Raw genomic sequence first — 22,971 nt, forward strand, 5'->3', positions numbered from 1 at the left:
ATGATGCACAGTGCGAGGGAGTGGTGCGCGGGGGCGGGTGGCAGGGCCAGGGGGCGGTGCGGTGCCGTGCCAGGGGCGGTGCGCGGTGCCGGGAAGGGTGCGCGGCAGCGGGGGATGGCGGCGGAGCTGCAGGAGCTGCGGGCGCTGGTGGAGCGGGTGGGCGGACGGCAGACCGTGCTGATGGTGGCCGAGGTGGTGGATGGGGTCCCGGTGGCGGCCACGCTGGCCGCCTTCGCCTGCGACCTCCTGGGAGACGAGGCGCCGCCGGGGCCGGGATGCCGGTCCCGGCGGCGAGCGGTTGGCGGTCGGAGGGCGCTGGGAGCGCGGCTGCTGCTGGTGCTGTGCCGCGGTGGGGCGGCGCGGAGCCGCGGGACCCGGGCCCGTCTGCGGGAGATGGTGCGGGACGTGCGTAGCCGCCTGGCCCCGGCACCGCCGCCCGCCGTCGTCGGCGTCCTCCTGCCCGGCTGCGACGGGGAGGACGCGGCGGTGCTGGACGCGGCGCTGCGGCGGCACTTCCCGGCATGCGGCACTGTGCAGGCGGCCCGGTACAGCCCCGGCAGCCCTTCAGCCCTGCGCGACTGCCGCGCCGCTGCCTGCTGCGCCCTGCGGGCCGCGCTGCAGCACCCCGCAGGTACAGGGGCTAGGGAGGACACCGGCGGGGGTGGGGGTGAGGTCCGGGCCTTTCACAAGATTTGCTCCCTTTTCCTGTGAGATCTTGATGGCATCTAGTGTTTCCCATTGAGATCTGACAGCTCCTGAGAGGATCTTCCTTCCACTCTAACGGAATCGGAGATAAGACCCCTTCTGGTGGGATCTTCTTCCCTAATGGTATCTCTGTCGTGCTGCTGGGATCTGAGCCTTCCCAATATGATCTACTTCTTTCTGATGGGTTTCCCAGCTCTTGGAGCCAGGGACGACGAACTTCCCAGCAAGGTGGGAAGCACATAGACAGCAGGGATGCAGTGACATGATGGCCACGTATGCTTATGTATGTGTGTTCCTGAGGACACAGGATTGGGGTGCAGCCCTTGTTGTAGGGTGCAGGCAGGACCTGACCTTCCTGCAGGAGGAAGATGCTTGTGCTGGCTTTGCATAATAAATAAATACAAATGCAAGTCAGTGTTTGGATTTAAAGCCAGGAGTCTTTGGAAGTCAGTTTAAGCAAGCTGAGGATGGCAGGATGAAAGTTGGTTGTCAAACAGGCCTGGAGGAGCAGCACTTGCCGTGGGGCAAAAGACAAACCCTGCTTGTGTGGAGGGTGATGGGCAGCTGGGCAGGCTTAGCTGCCAAGCAGCTGTGCAAAACCTCCCGGGCTCTTTAATCCTCAGCACTGCTTGTCTTCATCCGTTTCCCTTTCCTCCTTTCTTCCTTCACTTTCCCACTTTTCCCTTGCTCCCCCATAATTTCCAGGGCCTATGGTGTTCTGCTGTCTCACACTCTTTACCCCAAGAGATCCTAGCACTTCCCTGCAGCACCATGTTTGACAGGGTCCTGTGAGATCTTTGGGACATAGGCATGGTCAGCCTCAGCCTAGGTGCTTCTCTCCTTAGTTCAGTCCAGAATTCTGGATTTGAAACTTGAGGCTCTTTGAGATGACTAGGGCCTACTGTGAGGGAGCAGGGCTGTTTTCTGCCAACTCTTTGTACTGAGGCACATGTGATTTCCTTTACAGCTTCTCTCCTTTCACATGCTTTTATCTTCCTCACGTTGTTCCTGCTGCAAGAATTTCTATTTCTGCTCATAGCAGCCTGGTGGGACAGCAGCTGCATACATGACCATTTTCTACCTCTGCACATTGCTGGTGCTTGGCTCAGTACATGTGTTTCTGTGGACTGTTGTGGATTTGTCCTTCGCGCCAATGTGGAAATGGCATAGCAGCCATCAGTTGTAGAAGAGGAGCAGAAGCAGCCAGAGAAGGTGTTGCAGCCTGTTTGTGTGTGCCTCATAAGCATGGTGGGTAGGAGGACTCAGCAAACTGCTTTAATTCATTCCTGATGCTCTGTCCACTACTCTTAGTCATGTAAGCGTCCCATGTGTAATGAGGATGCTCATCAGCTGCAGGGTTCAGCCTTAGGCAGGGGCAGCTTCTTTCCATGCTGCTGTGAGCCCTGCCTTCCAAAATCTTCATGTGGCCAGAGAGATTTCACCCATAGTGTGGTGGGTTGAAATTCTGCCCCCTCTGAGAGCTGGGGATCTGGCAGTGCCAAGCACCAGCTATATTGCAGCCTGGTCTTCATGCTGTGGTTTTCCCTAGAAGCAAGCAAGGCACAAGGGGAATAATCTCTTTAATGTAATATGAGGAAGGATAGTGGGGAAGATGGACATGGGACTGGAGAGCACCCTGAAAAACAGGTTCTAGGAATGCCACTGTAAATATGTTCTTAGTCAGGGCTGAGCTGGTTTTATTTAGCCTCCTGGCTTTGCAAAAGGCTTTTGCTAAGCTGAAAAATGACGCTCATGCATCTGGATAAGGATGTTGGGAATGCAGAGTGTAAGGCTCTATGTACCTGAGCTCATGCCTATTTCAGCCCAGCTTCAGAGCCTCATCATCTTCCACAGATACCACTGCCCAGCTCTGCCCATGACAGCTGCTCTGGAGCTGCAGCCCCTGCATGCAGGGAATGCCCCATACTGTCATTTGTGCAGTGAAGCCAGGACAGGAATGGCAGTGGGGTTCCTGCATCTGTTGGGTCTAAGCAGGAACACTTTGGGCTGCTGTCCTGCAGTGTCTTGGTGGTGTCCAGAGTCCCCACGCACTGTGAGGAGGGGATGTGTTTATGGCTGGAAGTTGTGGTTTGTTGACTAGCAGGGAAGGCTGACAGTGTGAACCCTGTAGTGTTGCAATGGTTTGATAAGCTGAAGGCCGTTGAAGTGGTTGTTATTTGTTATCTGATCTGGAGGTGAAAGGCTGGATGATGTTTCAATGGAGATGCTGAACTGCTACTGGTGGAAGCCACATAAAACACGCTGATGTAGTGTTTTACAAGCTACTGTAGTGTTTAATGGCTTGAAAGCCTGTAGTAACTTGCTGTGACCTTCATTGTCCTCCCGAATAAATACTATACATCAATGAAGGCCACATGCTCTCTGCATTTTGCAAGCAGTTGTAGTTCTTGGTGTGCTGCAAGTCTGCGTGTCCAGCAGGTCTCTGTGGCAAGGAGGAATTGCCTAATAAAGCGAGGAGCAGTTAATAGGTTGATGTAGCAGAAGCTGTGTAGTAACAAAAAAGAAAAACTTCTGCAGGAATGCCCTAACCCTGCCAGTCCCAGCCTCACCAGCTGGCTGAGCTCCTGCCAGGTGTCTTGCTCTGGACTGCAACATCCAGGATGTTTTTAGCAGCAGGGTGGCAACGCAGAAACTGACACTGGGGACAAATGTCCAGGGTAGCAGGGAGGTTTCAGCCTGAAATAAGGTCATCCAGGAGCTGCCCCGTGCTTTCCAGGAGTGGGCTCTGTGAAGCAGACCTGGTTTTGCTGTGATGAGTTTGGCTTGTGGAGGGGAGATGTTATGAGTCAGCAGTAGGGAGACTGGGGAACATCAGGGCTGACCCACTGCTAATCTGAACTCATCTTCTCTGGTTTATCTAGAAGAGGGGAAAGACAGGCAGAGGTGGAGGTTCCCATCCTTCCTGCGGTGCATTTCCAGGAGCCAGAGGAGCCAGAGAAAAGGTCATGAAGCAAAAGCTGCAAACAGTGTTCATGAAGGTATGCCCAGCTCCCTCCCTTGTATTCCTGCTCTGTCAGAAGTTCCTCACTGACTCCCTGGTGCTTCTGGTGCCCAGAGCCCTTGCTGGTGGCATCCTTAAGCTATTTCCAGCTCTGCAGCTGATGTCTTTTGCCTCGCTGTGGTTTGGCTGGAGCCTGAAGACAACCAGAGCACATCTGGCTGCTGTGTTACCGTCTCCCCGTTTGCTGACCTTTCACTTGTCTAAATAAAACCACACTGGGTCCAGTGCCCAACTACACTCCTGGGGGCACTGCTGAACTCAGCTGTGTTTTGCTGGAGTTTCTGGCAGCAGAGTACTGTCTGTCTAAACAATGAATTGGAAAAAATCACTCTCATGTGACATTTTATTCAAACTGAGCTGGAAGAGGTGTTCCCAAACCACTTGCATTTGGGGCTGGCAGGGAGGAGGAAGAGGGAAGTCATCCTTGACCTCTTTAATTCTAAGGGGAATTGTTCAAGTAACAAATAGCCTAGTGTTCAGCCTTTGCCACTGGCACTTCTGCTTGCTTTTTCCAGCAGTGATTTTCTTTTTGCAAATGTGGCCCTGTGTAGGAGGCTGCAACAGAGATCCAGACTGCTCTATGTGCAGGAAGCTACAATGTGGGTGGTGTGGAGATCCAGACTGCTCTATGGGGCATGAAATGGAAGGGAAGATCCTTCAATAGAAATAGGATGGGATAGGATAGGATAGGATAGGATAGGATAGGATAGGATAGGATAGGATAGGATAGGATAGGATAGGATAGGATAGAATAGAATAGACCAGACCAGGTTGGAAGAGACCTTCAAGATTGAGTCCAACTCATCAACCAATCCAACACCACCTAAACAACTAAACCATGGCACCAAGCACCCCATCAAGTCTCCTCCTGAACACCTCCAATGATGGTGACTCTACCACCTCCCCGGGCAGCTCATTCCAATGGGCAATCACTCTCTCTGTATAGAAAATAGAATAGAATAGAATAGAATAGAATAGAATAGAATAGAATAGAATAGAATAGAATATATTTTCAGTTGCAAAGGCCTACAATGATCATCTAGGTCAATGGCCTGACCACTTCAGGGCTGACTACAAGTTAAAGTATGTTATTAAGGACTTTGTCCAGATGCCTCTTAAACAGATAAAATGCTTACAACTTGTAAAGGTCAGAGAAAACAACCGAAAAGCCTCATTTGTTCATCTTTGAGACATTTTCAAGGGTCAGAAAATAGAAGTGCTTGATCTTGCTGTCAATATCAGGCAGGTGATGCCTCGTGGGCGTGAAGCTTGCTGTGAGGTTGCTGAGGCTGCAGAGGCCAGGGAGCTCTCTCCTGTGCTCTTTTGTTTGTTAAAGCAATGTTTTGTTTGTAAAGCAAAATGAAAATTAGTTACAAAAAGCCCAGCTGTGCTTTGGTTGTGATTATGTATCAATTGCTTCATCCCATGCTTTTGTTGCATTTTGCACGAAGAAGACTTTTCCCTGCAAATCTGCCTTGTCCTCTCTCTGCTCTTTGCAGATGACCCACAGGACCCTGAAGAAGTGGCTCTGACGAGCCTGTCTCCCAATGGAAACTGTGAGGAAGCTGCTGGACACACAGGCACCTAGAGCTGCTGGGTGTCTAGCACAGTCTGTGTCCTGGATCTGTGGATGTGGAGCAGTGAGAGCAGGAGCTGATGCATGCTCACTCACTGTCTCCTCCAAGGAGCCACCACTCCAGGGAGAAGCTGCTTGACTTAGTTCACCAGGATCTTCTGTAGCTGCTGACAGCCTCTGAGGTCCGTGCCAGAGAGCTATCCACAGCAGTGCCTGGAGCTGTCAATGGAATCTGGGGCTTCTGAAAAACCCTTTGGGGATGTATTTCATGTCCTGGGTGAGATGATGTTGGGACTCTTGAGTGTGAAATGCACCCACCTGTTTCAAGAATGAGGAACACTTCCTAATTCTGAGCGAAGTTTCCTGCTGAGGTAGCTGGTGCTGGCCTCCCTGGCAAACAGATTCTGCTGCCTTATTGTTGCTTTGAAGTTCCCACCCTCTCTCTCATCAAGAAAAGAAGGGGGGAAAAAAAAGACAAATAGCACAGTGGCATGGAAACTGTGATGTGTCAGAGGACTCAGATCTACCAGCTGCTGAAAAGGCTTGAATATAGGTGTGTAACATGAGGAACCCAGTAACAGCCTAATGTGGAGAGTAAGAATAATGCTAAAGATCCTGACTTTAATGGCAGCTGTAGCAGAGTGTGGTTTGGGAGCAGGATCCATCCCTCTGGCTTGGTGCTCACGGATTGACCGATGGACTGCTTGGGTTGGAGGGGTGGGAGATGGACACTGAGCTGTGGCTGGTGCTAGATGGGTTTATGGGAGAGGCACGTCTTACCTGGGGCATCTCTACAACCATGTACTGGCAGGTCTTCACGGTGGCCTACAGCACATGATGTGACTGCTTCATAAATAAATAGAAAAATATATAGTTTAAAAATCTATTCAAGTTGTTCCAAAGGGCTGCCTATAGGCTGTGGGGCACCACAAGTACAAATCCTGGGTTTACAGGGAATATTACTGTAATGCCAAGAATATCTTTCTTTATTCTTGCTTCAATGCAATATAAACCAGGTCTTGTTTTGTTTTTAGCACAAGCTGCTGGGTTTTGCTTGAGGCTGGCTGTCATTTTGGAGTTGCATCCAGCTCAGACCAGCAGCTTCAACTTGTCATGTCCTGCCTACCTCTTCTCTGGGTTAGTTAGTGAATTATGTTGTTACGTCCTCTGTGCACTTCTGTCCTACTTCTGGTTCCTTTGGTGTCTGCAGTCCAGCTGGCTCTGGCCAGCACTTTGCCCCAGCAATGTGCCTTTGGCACCTTTCTAGCTCTTACCTGGAGCAGAGGATGTTTTTTTCACCCATCTCTGCTTATGACCATGATCAATACTTTTCAACAAACCATTTTTCTGTGCCTCAGTTTCCCCACCATTAGGATGGGGACAGCAACACCTGCCTACCTCACTGGGGTTATGATGGTAATGCTTACCAGCTCCTGCATTTAGAATCAGTCCCTTTAGTGATGGTGCTGCCTTTAACTCTTGGCCAGGAGAAATTGGCTAAGGGTGTCTGGGGCATTCTGCTGAGGTGGAGTAGGAGAGATGGGGAGTGTTTCCAGGTGTGCTCAGCAAGTCTCTGTGTTAGCAAGCTGCTCGTTTGAATCTGTGAGGATAATTAGGCTTGGTCCCTGTAGGAAAGCTCCACCTGTAATGCAGCCATAAGGTGGTGTAGCTGCCCTATAAGGTGGTGAGAGGGAGAGGTGGTTTGATGCCAAGTCCATGTGAGCAGATTTAGGGAAGCACATTGCATTTCTTCATAGCAGAAGTGGAGTGTGGACTAGAGAGAGCAAACCTAGGAGGCTGCTGATTATGGTGGAGCACACAGCTCTGCAGAGAAGACACCAAATCCATTCTCCTTCCAGCATGCAGTTTTGTAGGTTTTGTTTGCTTATGACCAGGTGGCAAATACAAATGTGACTTAATAAAGTTACTTAATGTGGGTGGCTGTATTCATTACTCTGTACTGAGTAGTAATGACTACTTGGACGCGATGATCTTGAAGGTCTCTTCCAACCTGGTTTATTCTATGTATGTATAATCAAGATGAAGGTATCTTTCTGCTCTGTCCCTCCCATGAGAACATAGGTCTGTTGTGCAGTGTGGATTCCCTCTACTCATCTTCACAGCAGAACCCAAGTTGCTGGGCTGTTACATGCTTTCCTGTTAAAGCCCTTGGTTGGGTGAGTCTAGTAGGACTTGACAGTATGATTGGGTGAACCTTTATTTCCTTACAGTATTTGGCCTTTGCTGCTTAGAACTGACCAGAAAAGAGCTAGCCTAAGAGAACAGATTTACAGCTAAGCCCACCTTAGTGCTTCAAGTCTGATGGCTTTATTAACCTCTATTTTTAAAGTAAATCATGCAAGTTTGCCCTTGCAGTGAGACTTAACTGCCTGAGATTTAGGAGGTGTGGATGGGAACACATTTGACCAAAAGTATTGTTTTCCTTTGAGGAATAAAAGATACTTCAATGCCTTTTTCCACCCCCCACCCCCCTCTATTAGCTGGGCATGTGGAGGTGAGACAGATAGTTTTACATCTTTAATTGATTTAAGGGCACTGTTATGTGTTTACTGTGAAGAATAAAACCATTTATTTTCTGAATTGGAACATGCTTCAGTTTGGTTTTTATTTGCCATGATGTTATCCTTAATGTAGCATTATGCAGTGGTTTAACTGGTATTTCTCTTGATTTAATTGAAAAGTATTGGGTGAGAATGGAAGTGACCCCAGTATATGGTATCCAGATCAGCAGAACTGCTGTGTGTGCAGCTCAGGTAGGCTTCTTACCTATGGGTGGTGGGGAAGGCTGGAGATGTTTTGAGCTGTCTGACCCTCTCGGTGTGGTGGGCAAGGCTGTAATGTTCATTAATAACATTCACTAACTGAGACCATTAAGTTTCCTTGAGGAATTCAAGCCCTTCAAGTATTTTTTCCTACTTACTAGAAATAGGTAGAAACCAATGCTGCCGAAGGCTGGGTGCTTTGATCTCTTGCTGTACAGCACCATTGCTGTTTGGTTCGATTCTCCTTGGTGGAAATCCACCAGCCTGAATTCCCCATCTGTCTGCATCAGAACCAAAGCAGAAGCAAAACTTACTTTATTCTCCACCGCTGGGACACCTTCAGGTACACGTATGTGTAAGAAATCTGGACATTGCTCTGTGCCACACAAGTGATGGGTGGGGAGAAAGATTTGGTGAGGGCTGTTGGACGCATCAGTACATTTCTAAGGGAGAAATGGGTTTGGGTGCAGCCTTTCCTCACAGCTACAAGGGACGTGAGAGGAGTCGGGGCCCTCAGAGCGGCCCTCCAAGAGGCGATAAATCTATGGAGGAAAATCCCGGATCGCTGCAATACCCGTGCCCCACCTGTGCCCCTAGAGATGCCACCCTGTTGCAGGCAGCCGGGGAAATGCCACCCGCGCCGTGCGCCATGGAGGGAGTGGGCACTGGTTTGCGTGGCCACAGTGCAAACATGGAGGTCACGCGTGGGGAGCCCAGAACCTGGGCCCCGCAGCCCCCCTCGCCGGCCCCGGGCTGTAGTTCGCAGGCAGGGAAGAGCTGCCTGCCACCGCCAAATCAAGCATGAGGGGCCGGTGCGGGGGCTGTGGGGTTGGCAGGGAGCCGATGGGACGCCGAGTGGGGCCGACGAGACCCGCCGAGCGCTTGTGCGGGGGGCAGCCCCAGGCAGAGCTGCGCGGGCGCGCCGCGCGCCTGGCTGCTGCCCCGCACAGGCAATCCTGACGGCCACCTCTGCCGGGAGAAGCGGCTGCCTGCCGGAAGGGGCCCTTCGCGGCACTTCCGGGCCGGGCGGCGGCGGAGCGGTAGCGGCGCGGTGCGGACCCCAGGCGGCGGAACCACCATCGCACCTGGACCGGAGCAGACCCTACCGGACCCCACCTCCCTCCGCGGGCCGGGCGGGCGGCACCATGATTACCTCGGCTGGTGAGGAAGCCGCGCGGGGCGGCACTGCCCGTCGGGGTTTCGCTGAGTCAGGGCCGTGACTGGGCACTGCTGCCGCAGGCCGCGGAGCGCCGGTTGCAGCGCTCTGTGGGACCGTCCCGTACTGGGGCTTCCCCCCACTTTTGTCACCCCTGGCCGGTAGCTACCGTGCGTCGCGGCGGGAGCGGGAGGTTGCCCCCGTGCGTGGCGGCTCACTATAATTGGCACTTTAATGCTGAACCGCGGGAGGCGGAGGGGCTGCCCCATGCCTGGAGGGCAGTCTCCCGCTCGTCTCCGGGTGCTGCGGCAGTCTGAGCGGGACCGGCTCTGTAGCGGGTTCAAAGAGGACGCTCGGGAGGCACGGAGGGCGCTTGCCCGTCCCGGCGCCGCGACCACCACCTGCCGGTATTTACGAGGGGACTCCCGAGCCTTTGACACTGGGGTGCTCCTGCGCCGCAGTTGTGAACTGAAGCGCTTCACCTGCTTAAAGCGAGTAACACATCGGAGATGTAAAGTCCGTGGGCAGTGGGGGCTCTGCAGGAGGTGCAGCAGGGAATGAGAAAGGGGCAAGAGGCAGAGCTGAACTTTGGGCGGGTCAGAAATGCAAATACCTTGTAGAGGAAAAGCCAGCCTAAAGAGTCCAGGGTAATGAATTGCTTGAGGAATTAGATGTTAAACGCTGTTTCTGGATCTACGGAGAGCTTACTAGTGTGAGAAAAAAGACAAGATTTTTCAAAGTACTCAGGCCAGAAATTAATATGTGACTGGTTTTGTGAGAGAAAAAGTGTGAAGGATAATCATCTGCAAGCATCTTTCTCTTTCTGAGCCCTTTGCTTTATGTTTAAGTATTACCATAATTGAGAAGTGGGAATGAATTTCAGAAGGGTTTTTAAAAGGTAGCAGTGGTATGTTGAATAGGAGTGAGATCACTTAGGTAAATGCAGGAGCTTATTTACAAACAAATCAGCAAATCCATTTGGAGTAGAGCTGCAGAAAACTGCTGAGAGGAACACTATGTAGTGGGCTGCTGAACATGCCTTCACTGCCCCAGGGCAGAAGACTTCTCAGTGTCTAAACTCAATTTTTGAAGCTCCAAATAAAATTGGTTTTACTATTCCTGTTTGTATCTGACACAAAGATCAGATTATTCTCTTTCTGCTGGCAGCTGCCCTGTGCATGTATGAACTCTGTACCTTTCCCAGATTTCAGTAGACCAAACAGTTACAGACCTTCAGGCAGCCGTCATCAGTCCCAAATGCGAGACCTCTGTTCTTACTGATCAATTCTGAACACTCTAGTTTGCTCATAACTCTTAAAACAGTGCCCAGCACTGGACACAAGGTCTGGCTCAGGCATGCTGGTGCCAAGCAGAGGGGAGGATTGCCTCATATATCTGCCAAGAAATGCTCTCATACATCCCAGTGTAAAGTTTAGGTTCTCTTCCACTGCAGCCATGTGATATTATTGATCATATTTCATGTTTACTCCCTCTACTATTTAGATTCCTTTCTATGTTTGTACATTTTAGTTTTGAATTGCATGCTTTCCTTTTAGGTTTGTCAAGATATTTCTAAAGCCCTGTTCAGCCTCCAGTAGGCTTCCTGGCCTTTCCAATTCAAATTTTTGAAGGTTGTCAACCTGTGCAACAAACGAAAGATTAAAAGCAGTGAATCATGCTGGACTTTGGTCAGATCCTATTCCAACCCTTTCAGCAGCTTCCTTGCAATGAAACTATCTGCAACCCTTCTTCAGATTGAGCTCCCCAAATAATTGTGAACCTCACTTTTAGTTGTGCTGGTTAAACAACGGCTCCGTAGCCTTTTGTGCAGATGTTCTGGGATGGTATCAGGAGCCTGTGAGGTAGGGCATCTTCTCCTAGATGTGACACTAATTTCCTTGGCATGAAAAAAGCTTTGACATGATCTTCCTTATGGCCCTGGGGGGAGTGATAGACCTGGAGGTAGATCCCCAGATTCTCTGAGTTCTTGTCTAGGACATTTTCTTCTAAGAAAGATCATCTTTTGTAAACAGTGTACCTTTTCAGTTATGCATTCTAAACTATTTGATATCATTCTTAATATAAACTTGGATCTGATCTTTGAATTTTCATAGTGAAGATCACCATTCCACAGCCTTCATTCCCACTCTCTTGGTTTTGAACTCAATAAGATGTTCACTTTTGAAATGGAGAGAATCTAAAATTGACTATGATCTTGTTTTGCAGCTGGAATTATCTCTCTTCTGGATGAAGAAGAGCCACAGCTCAAGGTAAGCACTTACATCTGGGAGCAAGTAACAGCAAATGCATTATCTTGACAGCTTGAAATTAGAAGTGCTGTGGATCTCGGTGATTAATGGTTTGACAGCAACAGGTGGGCCTCAGATCATATCTAGCCTGAAAGCTGAAAGGGCTTAAATAGCATGGTAACAGATGGCAAAATTGCTTGTTTTGAACATGGATCAGATGGGAGCTTCACATGGAAAGATTTCTATTCACCAAAGCTCCCATCTCTCTTATGGCGATGGAGCTTTGTAGCTTGTAAGTGTTCCAGAGACTGCATTTTGACTACGTAAAATTCAAAGTTGGAGAACATCTCATTTTTAGCATAACTTAAGCAATGTAGACCAAAAACTCAGTTACAGTTTTCACTTGAAAATAAAAGAAATCACAGTAGTATTAGGAGAAGAAAACAGCAACAGAAACTTCACAGTCCATAGAGATAGGAATCCATGGAGCAACATCAAACACTCGTAGTGCATGGCTGGTGCTTGCTGGTTACTTGAGCCATTGTTAGTAGTCCCCTTTAGGAGTCGGGGAGGTACATCTTGTACTGTTGGTAATTCCCTAAGTGTTTTGCTTTGAAGTGGACAATAGGAGGTGAAAGATCCAATGAGTCCTGTTCAGTCTGAACTGATTACAAGTGGGTTGATTCTAGTCTGGATATTGTTAATCCGCTAGAGTACTGTGTCTGAATAGAGGTGGCTGACACAGACCACAGGCCAGTTCTGTATGCTACACCAAGGTTGCCACAAAGATTCTGACAACTTTGTCTTTTAAGGAACTTCACCTATCAATCAGTTTAACCAGCCATTCATCACAGAGAGGCCATGAGAAGGAACATCAAAGTTGTCTTACCTGCTAAATGAACGGCCCTTTGTTTTCAAAGGATTTTCAGAAATAAGTGAATGTTTGCAGAGATCTTTTAAACTTGGCTTTGATGTTGAAATGGGTTAGTGTTTGTGATAACAGCCATAGGTGGTACTTAGTTTTTACAAGAGAAAAGTAATAAATGCATTTTTTTAATGTAATATAACTTTTCTCTATTTTTTGCAGGAGTTTGCTCTTCACAAGTTGAATGCTGTTGTCAATGACTTCTGGGCAGAGATCTCCGAGTCAGTGGACAAGATGTAAGAAAAGGCACTTACTCCTTCAGGGTGTGCTGCTTAAAAGAATATGAGATATGTAGTGGATGTGGTTTTGGTTCCTTGATGCTGGCTAGCATGGCATCTAGCTCCATGTCTTCCAGGAAGTGCTAACATGAGTGGATGTGGTGCTGGGAGCTGTAGTCCCAAAGATGCAAGTTTGATCAGGTTGTCATGCGGCCTTAAAGAGAACCAAGCACACGGAGCTGATGCTCTTCTCTCTCTTCTTTGCAGTGAAGTTCTCTATGAAGATGAGGGCTTTCGGAGCAGGCAGTTTGCTGCTCTAGTTGCTTCTAAAGTTTTCTACCACCTGGGAGCCTTTGAGGAATCACTGAACTATGCCCTGGGAGCAGGTGACCTCTTCAATGTCAATGACAACTCAGAATATGTGGAGACGATCATTGGTAAACAACTGCAGAACTGTTTCTGCAATACTCTTGTCAAAACTACTGTGTCTCTGAGATTTTACTTCATGTAGCTCCTTTTCTCTATTTTCCTTCTCCTTTCCTTGTATTCATTTAAACTGATGCTACAACTAATTTTATCCAGTTTATTTGTGCTTTCTTTCTCCTGGTTTGAGCTTCTGTAATGTAGCTGACAGGAGTTCTGGTGTTTTTTCCCCCCAATTCTTAACTGTTACTCTACTGTGAGTTCCTAATAGGAAAAATATTTTGGTTCTTTACTGTTACCACATTTGTGTGCTATTGCTCTTATAAATTTCATCATAGTTTTGGAAATGATTTGCTTTAGTGTAGCTGGACACCTAACTGAGGGATGCAGGGGTTTTTTATCCACCCATAACAGGATAGCATGTATAATTCGAATGTCTTTCAAAAGTCTTGTCTACTGGTATCACTTAACCATGTACAGGATATGATGGACCAGGGCTGGTTTTCAGTCTCCCCAGTTAGTGTTTACAGTGGAGCTAGGAAGTCTGCCACTGTTGCTTCTTCATTTATTTAAAGTATTCTGTCACTTGAACAAGGATCGTGTCTGTGGTTCCATTTTAAAAGTATCTACTTGGTTTCAGCACTAAAACCAGAGTTTGTTAGGAGACACTACTTTCTGTATATGACTGCACAGTTGTACCTCACCTTGGTGTAGTTTCCAGATGCTGTGTTTGCTGGTAGAATATGTGCATGCACATATTGGTCTCTTCATCTGTGAAAAACCTGCAAACAGCCAGGGAGTTGACTTTTTTCCCCCCACTGATGTTCCTTCCAATGTATCTTTTCAGCAAAATGTATCGACCACTACACCAAGCAGTGTGTGGAGAACGCAGAGCTGCCAGAAGGGGAGAAGAAACCTGTGGATGAAAGGCTAGAAGGGATAGTGAACAAAATGTTCCAGCGGTGCTTGGACGACCACAAGTACAAGCAGGCCATTGGCATTGCTCTAGAGACACGCAGGCTGGACATCTTTGAGAAAACCATCCTTGAATCGGTATGTGCAAGAGACAGGAGGTGCATATAGCTAGTCTCTACCAGGTATGGATCCAGAAGTGAAGTGCAAGATCCATGTTGCTATGGAACTTGTTTCATATTATCAGAATAAAAGCTGAAACTCAGGGGTTTGTTTGGTTCAGTGTGTTCATGGAAGGCGTAATACAAGAATAACTTTCATTTTGCTGGGTCTGCAGTCTGCTGTAATGCACTGTGGGAAGGGATCCTTAGGGCTAGGTAAGTGATTTATTTTAGGCAGGCAAACCAGAAAAATCCAGTAGTTGAGCGAGATGCTATAATTTTCAGTAAGTGGCTGTGTGCAGTCTTAGCCTTCCCTGACTGCAGGGCAGTGCAGTCTGGCTTTGACATATTTCACTGAGGGCTTAAGGTAAGCCATGCTATCTAGTAATGACAGTAAGAGAAGCGTACCTCTAGTCATTTGCAGTGGTTGTGCTTCAGTATTTCTGTCATGTGCCAGACACATGGTTAAAATCCTTTCAATTTTACCACTTTTCAGTTTACATCTTTCCCATATTTTGGGATGTCTCCCACTTCTGTATATGGCAATGATAATCACAAGGCATTCATCTTGCTTTCTTTGTTCTGTTTGCTGTCTTATGCATTTACTACCTTAATTGCCCATTATGAATCACTCATTATTTTTCTGAATTCCAGTAACTAAATCTGTTTCTCACTCTCTAGCAAGAAATATATGTGTTTGGAATCTTTTTCTGGGTGCGTGGTTTGTTTTGCTGACAGTTTATGTTAGTGAAGTGAATTTCAGTGCATTTGCGAATCATTATTCAAACAAGAAAAGTGAAGAAGGGAAAATAGGTGTTGAACTTCAATATATTTTAACTATTCAATTAAGTGTTGGTCCTCTACATTTTTTTTTCCCTTTAAATTCAGTACACCTGCATATAAGCTTTGCCAAAAATGGGGAAGGAAGCTGAAGCTTCTTATGTGCCTGTCTTTTGCTCTGCTTTTTTTTAAATAGAAAGGAGAGAGCTTTATTTTCATTTTGAGATCCTGTTTGTTACTCTAAACCCACACTTGATACCCCTGAATTTTATTTCAGAATGATGTTCCTGGGATGCTGGCCTACAGCTTGAAGCTCTGTATGTCTTTGATGCAGAACAAACAGTTCCGTAATAAAGTCTTGAGAGTGCTAGTTAAAATCTACATGAACCTGGAGAAACCAGACTTCATCAATGTGTGCCAGGTACACTTCTCAGAATGGTGTTTAAAGATCAATCAAAAGTTACATTTCTTTAGATGTATTTGACTTGACAACACCCTGATCTCTGGTATTTTTTATTCAGTTAAGTGAAATGCCTTCTCCTGGCTTCATGCTTCACTTGTATATTAAAGTGAGATCAGCTTGAAAAAGAGATGCAAATATTACACATATGGTCAGTTCATAGAGAAAGAAACATGTTCAAAGGCAGTTTGTGGACATAACTCTGACAGAATAAGCCTCTGTAAGGAGCATCAGATAATAGGTTCCTCCGAAGAATATTTACAGTGCTTTGTTTTTTGGTAAGCTGTTGTCTGAAAGTGTTTAGACAGCCAGTTATGAAGTTACTCAGATGTTCTTAGGCCTTTGCTAGTCTTGGTATGCCAAGTCATGTGTGACTCAGAAGTGTTATACCTGCTCTGTTGTAGCTGAGATATCCCTACAGGGTGACTGATGCTTCTTTAATGTGCTTTTGAAATATCTGTGATTACTAGGATAACCTTGTCAGTTTCCGAAGGTAACAGTGCAGAAATAAGAGGGCTTGAATGGTGTGTCTCGAATTTGTAATGTTTGATCTTGGTTTTAAACTGACTGAATACTTTTCAAAGATTTCTGTTATCTCCTATGAGAGAGAGAATTTTCTTTCATTGAAGAGATGTTCCATGGAAACATCAGATGAAGGACTGGGGAGGTTGGAGTATGGCCGTGGGTAGTGCTGCTTTTGCATCCTGAAGTCTACAGTGTTGGCTTCTGATTGATTCATTTCTTTCTTCTGTTCTTTTCCTCCTGCTCAGTGCCTGATATTCCTGGATGACCCACAGGCTGTGAGCGACATCTTGGAGAAACTGGTGAAGGAAGATAACCTTCTCATGGCCTACCAAATTTGCTTTGATCTGTACGAAAGTGCCAGTCAGCAGTTCTTGTCTTCCGTGATCCAGAATCTCCGCACGGTTGGCACTCCTATTGCCTCTGTGCCTGGGTCCACCAACACCGGCACCGTCCCTGGATCGGAGAAAGACAGGTGGGCAGTTTGGCTTGAGGAGTAACTGCTGGGTTACAGTCTGTCTCTGATGGAGCTTCCTGTTCTGTGTATAGATGCTCATTACAAGCAGTGCAGTTCCTCCCCTTCATTGAAGTCGTGGAAATGAACAAGACATGATATTTGCTGAGGGCAAAATTGTGTCTTACCACAGTCCACTGATTTTGAAAGAATGCATTTTCTTTGCAGTTGAGGTAGGCCTGGTGCAGTTACTGTGGCTTAGCTAACAAGCAGCAGTTCATTAAACCATAGTTGCTCAGGAACTCTGATGATGTGTGGCCTTTGCAGCAACTTGTAAAGCTGAAGAAGGGGAGAATTAAGCAAAAAGCTCCTCACAGCTGTGTGCAAGTTTGGTTTGTAGCTTGTGATCTACTACCTGCTTCTGGGAAGAGTGAGTTCATGTGATACTGTGATTATAGACCCTTTTGTACTTGCAGTTAAAAAGGTCTGGTTCAAATCTAGTCTGAATTTTGTAGAAGTCCTGATATTTAGAACTTTTTCAGTGGTCAGCATCACTGAATCTTAACAGCTACTTCCTGCAGCTAAGGAACCCAATGTTAGTGTTCACCATTTCATCTTCTTTATTTCTTCTTTTGATGGCTTACAGATAATTGATGTAGATAGTTTCAGTTTAAACCTCTGTTTTTAGAGGATTGGCCGATCAGTGCTGAAGTTTCTGCCAGCTTGGGAGCAGCATGGAAGAAAGTTATTCTCCATCTGTTCTTTAATTACCAGAGCTGTCATGTCTGTACACAATGTGATCTCTGGACCACAAGATGGAGAAGGCTGCCTGGATCAAGTCTGGTTAAATATAAGGAGTTAAGCAGCTGTGAGAAACTAGGTCTAAATGCTTTTGAATCAGTGATAAGGGGAAGGCAAGCATTCTCCTCTTTTCTTTTCCAGTGAAATAAAAGGAAAGGCACAGAGTAATTTATTTTTCAGTCTGTGAATCATTAGGACAAGAGGCTAACAACAGCTTAGTGTGTTTCATTTGCATTTCAACACTCTAGCATCCATCCTAATAGCAATGAGGTCAAGGCATCCAGGTGAGGATGTAATTATCCTTGCTGCCTTGTTTGACCTTATTTTCTCACCTGCTTCTTCCTGTTTATTCCCTACAAGGATCTCTATTTTCATTGTCTCTATAGATAAAATAAGAGGGTGGGGGTTTCTGGTCCTTTTCTTCATATTTATTGAAAATGCAATTGGGAGGAGTTTGTCAGGACAGGGACTGATGACCTGAAAGTCACTGCTGAGAAGCAAAATTCCTGTTTCCAGTCAGCACATCCAAGGCTCAAGCTACTCGTTCTGGACTGTTCATCCATGATTACAATGCATGATAAGTTATAAGTGATGAACTGGGTTGCATTTTGCATTATTATTTTATTTCAGTGATGCTATGGAAGCAGAAGAGAAACCAGGAAGCACTTGTCCAGGGAAGTCTGCAGAAATTGTGAGTGCCATTTCCAAAATACACCTTGCTTGGTTTTTCTTCTGTATTGGCTTTGAATCTCTGGGGTTCCTAAACTGGTTTGTCAAGTAAAGACTGGAATTCCACTTCTGTCTTGCTGGGAGACAAGGTGTCAGATGATCTCTGAGGACCAAATATCAGACAGACTGAAAGTCCAGCAGTTCAGATACTGAAAGGTGGTGGGAATTACTGAGCCCTGAAAAAGGGAGTGGAGTGGTTCTTTGTTGATATTGAAGTTACCAACTCAGTCCCAGAAGAAAGGTCTTGAAATTTGACTGCTGCTGAATGAACCTTAGCTAATGAATGAGCTTTAATGTGTTTTTAACTTCTTGTGAAATCTGGCTGTAGTTCTGTAGGAAGGGCAGGAGGGGATGCTGATGTAACAGTTTCTTTTCCGTGAAGGAGGAAGGTGTTGCATCTGCCTAGGGTGGTGGCTGTGTTGCTGGGCCAGCTGGTTGGAATGTTTGTTTGTTTTCTTTTCCAAAGTATTGGAGGAAGTGAGTTCATTTCTAACATACACATACAATGACACTTCAGCATGTAGAATTGCTAATGCAATTCTGATGCTTCTAATGCTGAGGAGATGGGTGCCTTGGTGACAGTGGATTAGTTTAAGGGCCTTTGAGGCCAATGAGTTTAAGGCCAATGTTAGTGTAAAGAGCTGCAGTGTACATTTCATCCTGCACAGAAGAGACGTCAGTTGGAACTTAATCCATGGAAACTGTTCTATCATGAGGAAGAAGGAGGCTTTCTCAAAGAGTGGTGGGAGATGAATGTATTGGAGATTCCTAGTTTTATTAAGTATTGGTGGAAACAAAGCCTGTAGCTCACAAGAATGATGCTGCAGCTCAGTAGGGCCATGCAAAGTGCTGTGGCTTTCTAGTCCTCTCCATTAAAACTTCCACAAAAATACAGGTTCACAGGCAAAAGTGGTTGCATCTTGTAGGAGACTGATGGTATCTGTAAGGTCAAAGAGCAGCCTGCAGAATATCTTTTTGTTTTCAGTGAAAAAAATACATTTCTTTTCACTGTTATGCACACTTGATTTTCTGGGAGGTTTGAACTTGTGTGGCAAGGGCAGAAACAATGTCCTTTTAGTCCTAAAACTCGAATAGATTGTATACAGTGTTGATGGGAATGTACCAGAGTGGCTTCCTTCTCTATTATGAGAGCTGTAACTGATTTCTCACTTTATTCTTTCTTTTTGCTTGTATGTGAAGAACCCAGAGCCTAAGGACCAGATCTCAAAAATGATTAAAATTTTAAGTGGGGAAATGGCCATTGAGTTACATCTACAGTTTTTAATACGAAACAACAACACAGACCTCATGATCCTCAAAAACACAAAGGTAAGAGGCTTCATTAGGTATGATTGTCTCGGATTCATCTGATTAATCCTGTGTTTGTTTTGTTTTGACCACGTTGCTGTTATTTAACAAGATCATTTTATGTTGTGGCATGGCCTTCCTGGGTTTTGAGGACTCAAATCTCTGTATTAGTCACGACAGATTAACATCTAAAACTTGAAGTTGTGAACCTGAAGAAGAGTTGATTGCACCCCGAGAAGGCTGTATAAATAGGTTTTTCTCAACTCACAGCCAGGCTGCTGTTCTTGTGTTGGGTTTTGGGTTTTTTCCTGATTGGTTGTAGAAACTAATATTTTCTGTTGTTGTTGTAAATTTGTTTTCCAACTGATCAATAAGATAGACAAACTCACCCTCCAGCACCATGACTGAGCAATTGCAAATGCTGCAGGATGGGGAGGGAGGCAGTCAGCCAGGACTGTAGGTTACAGTATGTTGGTGTCTTGATTGAGGTTTTATGTGAGATCAGACCTTCAGCTTGGCTAAAGAATAGAATAGAATTCACCAGGTTGGAAAAGACCTTTGAGATCATCGAGTCCAACCTATCACCCAACACTATCTCATCAACTAAACCATGGCACCAAGCACCCCATCCAGTCTCTTCTTAAACACCTTGAACATGTCCAGAGAAGGGCAACAAGGCTGGTGAGAGGCCTTGAGCATAAGCCCTATGAGGAGAGGCTGAGGGAGCTGGGATTGTTTAGGCTGGAGAAGAGAAGGATCGGGGTGACGTCATTGCCCTCTACAACTACCTGAAAGGTGATTGTAGACAGGAGGGGGTTGGTCTCTTCTCCCAGGCAGCCAGCACCAGAACAAGGGGACACAGTCTCAAGCTGCGCCAGGGGAGCTTTAGACTCGAGGTGAGGAGAAAGTTCTTCACTGAGCGAGTCGTTTGTCATTGAAATGTGCTGCCCAGGGAGGTGGTGGAGTCACTGTCCCTGGAGGTGTTCAAGAGGAGACTGGACGTGGCACTTGGTGCCATGGTCTAGTCATGAGGCCTGTCGAGACAGGTTGGACTTGATGATCCTTGGGGTCTCTTCCAACCTTGATTATACTGTGATACTGTGATACCTCCAGTGATGGTGACTCTACCCCGTCCCTGGGCAGCTCATGGCCAATCACTCCTTCTGTGAAGAACTTCTTCCTCACATCAAGCCTAAGCCTCCCCTGGTGCAGCTTGAGACTGTGTCCTCTTGTTCTGATGCTGGTTGCCTGGGAGAAGAGACCAACCCCCACTTGGCTACAATCTCCCTTCAGGACCTTCTATGTGCTCAGAGACTTAACATTTCCACACTGAAGAAAAAAACCAGTTAGATGTTGTCATGTAGGTAGTGCTAGTGAATTGAGTAACTGGGTTTATTTTGGATCAAGGGTGAGCAAATGAAAACTTACAAGTAAATTAGACTCTGTTAAGCTAAATGAGTATTAGAAACCATAGGAGAATTTTTATGTATGTGAAATGAGATACACTTCATCAGCAAAAATGGTAGAAGATGCTTGTCAATGGCTTCATCTATTTCAGGAGGCACTTCAAATGTGTTGGAAAATATTTTCCATCTGTGGTTAAGTGCTTGGGATTGATCCTGCATAGTGTTCCAGGGATGGTTTGAAAATGTCAGCTGGACACACTCTGCAGGGCTCAGTTCTGGGAGCCATGAGCCAGGCATTTTCAGATAAGCTGCAGTTGAAGCAATCACTCATAGAAAGGATTGGTTTGTACTTGGAGGATGGATCCAGGATACATTAGAATGTATTAACAATCTATTAACTTTGATTAAAGGGAAATTGCCAGTTAAATTGAGCATAATTAGAACCCATTTTGTAGTGTGCTGGCAAGCACATTAAGGGACCTAGGGCATGTTTTTTGCTGACTGGTGGTACTGGTTGCTTCTGTTCCTACAGGATGCAGTGCGGAATTCTGTGTGTCACACCGCAACGGTTATAGCAAACTCCTTTATGCATTGTGGTACAACCAGTGACCAGTTCCTCAGGTAAATCTGTGGCAAGGGAAGCTCTACTGTCATTTAGAGGTCTTTGAACCACATTGTTCCCCTACTTAGCTTGATAGTTCTGAAAGGGTGGGTGCAGAACTCTGATGGGCTTAGAGAAGAACAAACAAAGCATTTGAAAACTAATGTGGAGCCCAAGGGAAGTGGCTGGAGTTGTTTCCTGTTTTCTGTCCTCACAAACTGGCTTTGACTGCTAACCACAGTTTGGAGGGTGGAGGCAGAGAATTTCTGTTCTCTTTGCTTACTAGTTGGAGAATTTCTGAGATGATTTATCCTTCTTGGTAGAGTGTGACAGTGCTGGATAACTCTTGGAAGGGAAATGTCAGGGCTGACCATTCCAGGGACTTGAGGAAAACTCCAGAAATTTGGATAGAGTTGCTTCCAGAGAGCTGATGGGCTGCATACTGAGTGCTTGTTCTCCATCTTTCATTGAGATCACCAGTACCTAGTAAATGGACTACAACCAGCCAAAAATCAAGGCTGATGAAGGGGAGACAGATAAAAAGTGTAAATGGGGTTAGCTCTCTTGCCTTCTGGAACTGCTTTCTGTTTTGAAAGCTGCCTTTGATGCTGTGAAACTCTGCTTGCAGTATTAGAAACTATATGAAAAATTTTGTACAACCTTTCTCTTTTTGTCTTTCAGAGACAATTTGGAGTGGCTGGCCCGGGCCACTAACTGGGCTAAGTTTACTGCTACTGCCAGTTTGGGTGTTATACACAAGGTAACATTGAATAGAGGGAAATGAATGCTATACAAATGCTTGACTTGGGAATACTGAACACGTTGAAATAGAGATTTGTCTTTGCTCTAAAGGAAAGCTGTGCCTTTTATCAAGGCCACCTCATCTGATAGCCGATGTACTTCACAGGACGTTTTGCTGATCATCCAAAATGTGTTAGGGTAACATAACTCAAGGAGAGAGTCTCCTTTCTAGCTCTTCTCTTCCTGTTTGAGCTGAATAGACCCAGTAGTTGGTAGCTCTAAAATTAGAGGTATGTATTTCTTAAGTGGTTTTGAGACTGTGAGTTTGGATGGCGACCTTGGCAGTGGTCATTTTCTTCAGATTTATTCACGGGGAGGGTGTATTTAAAGATGTTTTGAAATAGCAGGAAGTCTTTGTAATTGTTCTATGTGCCTCAACCCTCATTAAGGTGTTCTAGTGAATGAATCTGGTGTAGCTTCAGGCCGTATTTGTCCTGATTTAGATTAGTGACCAAGTGATTGTTTGATACTCATGTGGTTAATAACAACCCCATACAGAGAGAGTCTTTGCTGATTTTACAGCACTGAATCTTTTTTTTTTTTTTTTGAGAAAGTAATGGCTATAACATGTTTTCTTCTGACTTGTTTAAAGTGTTTGCATTCACTGTTGTGTTCTTTTTCACCTTTAACTTCCCATTGTCTTTCCTTCCTGATGGACATACAGGGTCATGAGAAAGAAGCGCTACAGCTAATGGCAACATACCTACCCAAGGACACTTCCCCAGGGTCAGCCTACCAGGAGGGTGGAGGTCTCTATGCCTTGGGTCTCATTCATGCTAACCATGGTGGAGACATCATTGATTATTTGCTGAATCAGCTGAAGAATGCCAGTAATGATGTATGTACTGGGTTCAGTAAGGAACCTTTTGTTTTGCTGGGAATATGCAGAAGGGTGATAGCTGGTTTAGAACTGGGGTTTGGAGGTACGACCATGGCAGCAGTGTGATACTTAACACCTCCTGTGGGCCTTAACTATAAA

At 46.1% G+C, this 22,971-nt stretch overlaps 2 protein-coding genes across 2 annotated transcripts in view; both read left to right on the top strand.

The window, feature by feature from the left end:
- C13H2orf72 (chromosome 13 C2orf72 homolog) lies at positions 1–5,541 on the top strand. The gene is made up of 3 exons (XM_054166569.1): positions 1–631; positions 3,588–3,704; positions 5,227–5,541. Exons 1-3 carry the CDS (start codon positions 1–3, stop codon positions 5,313–5,315), a joined length of 837 nt encoding a protein of 278 aa, XP_054022544.1. The 3' UTR covers positions 5,316–5,541.
- Positions 5,542–9,093: 3,552 nt separating this feature from the next.
- PSMD1 (proteasome 26S subunit, non-ATPase 1) overlaps positions 9,094–22,971 on the top strand; it is a 77,182-nt gene continuing 63,304 nt past the window's right edge. The window contains exons 1-12 of the mRNA XM_054166327.1: positions 9,094–9,247; positions 11,469–11,512; positions 12,579–12,652; positions 12,902–13,071; positions 13,905–14,110; positions 15,188–15,331; positions 16,141–16,367; positions 17,778–17,838; positions 19,077–19,205; positions 21,123–21,211; positions 21,873–21,951; positions 22,657–22,830. Of these exons, the coding sequence (XP_054022302.1) occupies positions 9,232–9,247; positions 11,469–11,512; positions 12,579–12,652; positions 12,902–13,071; positions 13,905–14,110; positions 15,188–15,331; positions 16,141–16,367; positions 17,778–17,838; positions 19,077–19,205; positions 21,123–21,211; positions 21,873–21,951; positions 22,657–22,830 (1,413 nt within the window). The 5' untranslated portion in view covers positions 9,094–9,231. The remainder of the gene's footprint in view (positions 9,248–11,468; positions 11,513–12,578; positions 12,653–12,901; positions 13,072–13,904; positions 14,111–15,187; positions 15,332–16,140; positions 16,368–17,777; positions 17,839–19,076; positions 19,206–21,122; positions 21,212–21,872; positions 21,952–22,656; positions 22,831–22,971) is intronic.

The sequence above is a fragment of the Dryobates pubescens genome, chromosome 13 (assembly GCF_014839835.1).
Source record: "Dryobates pubescens isolate bDryPub1 chromosome 13, bDryPub1.pri, whole genome shotgun sequence".
Classification (NCBI taxonomy): domain Eukaryota; kingdom Metazoa; phylum Chordata; class Aves; order Piciformes; family Picidae; genus Dryobates; species Dryobates pubescens.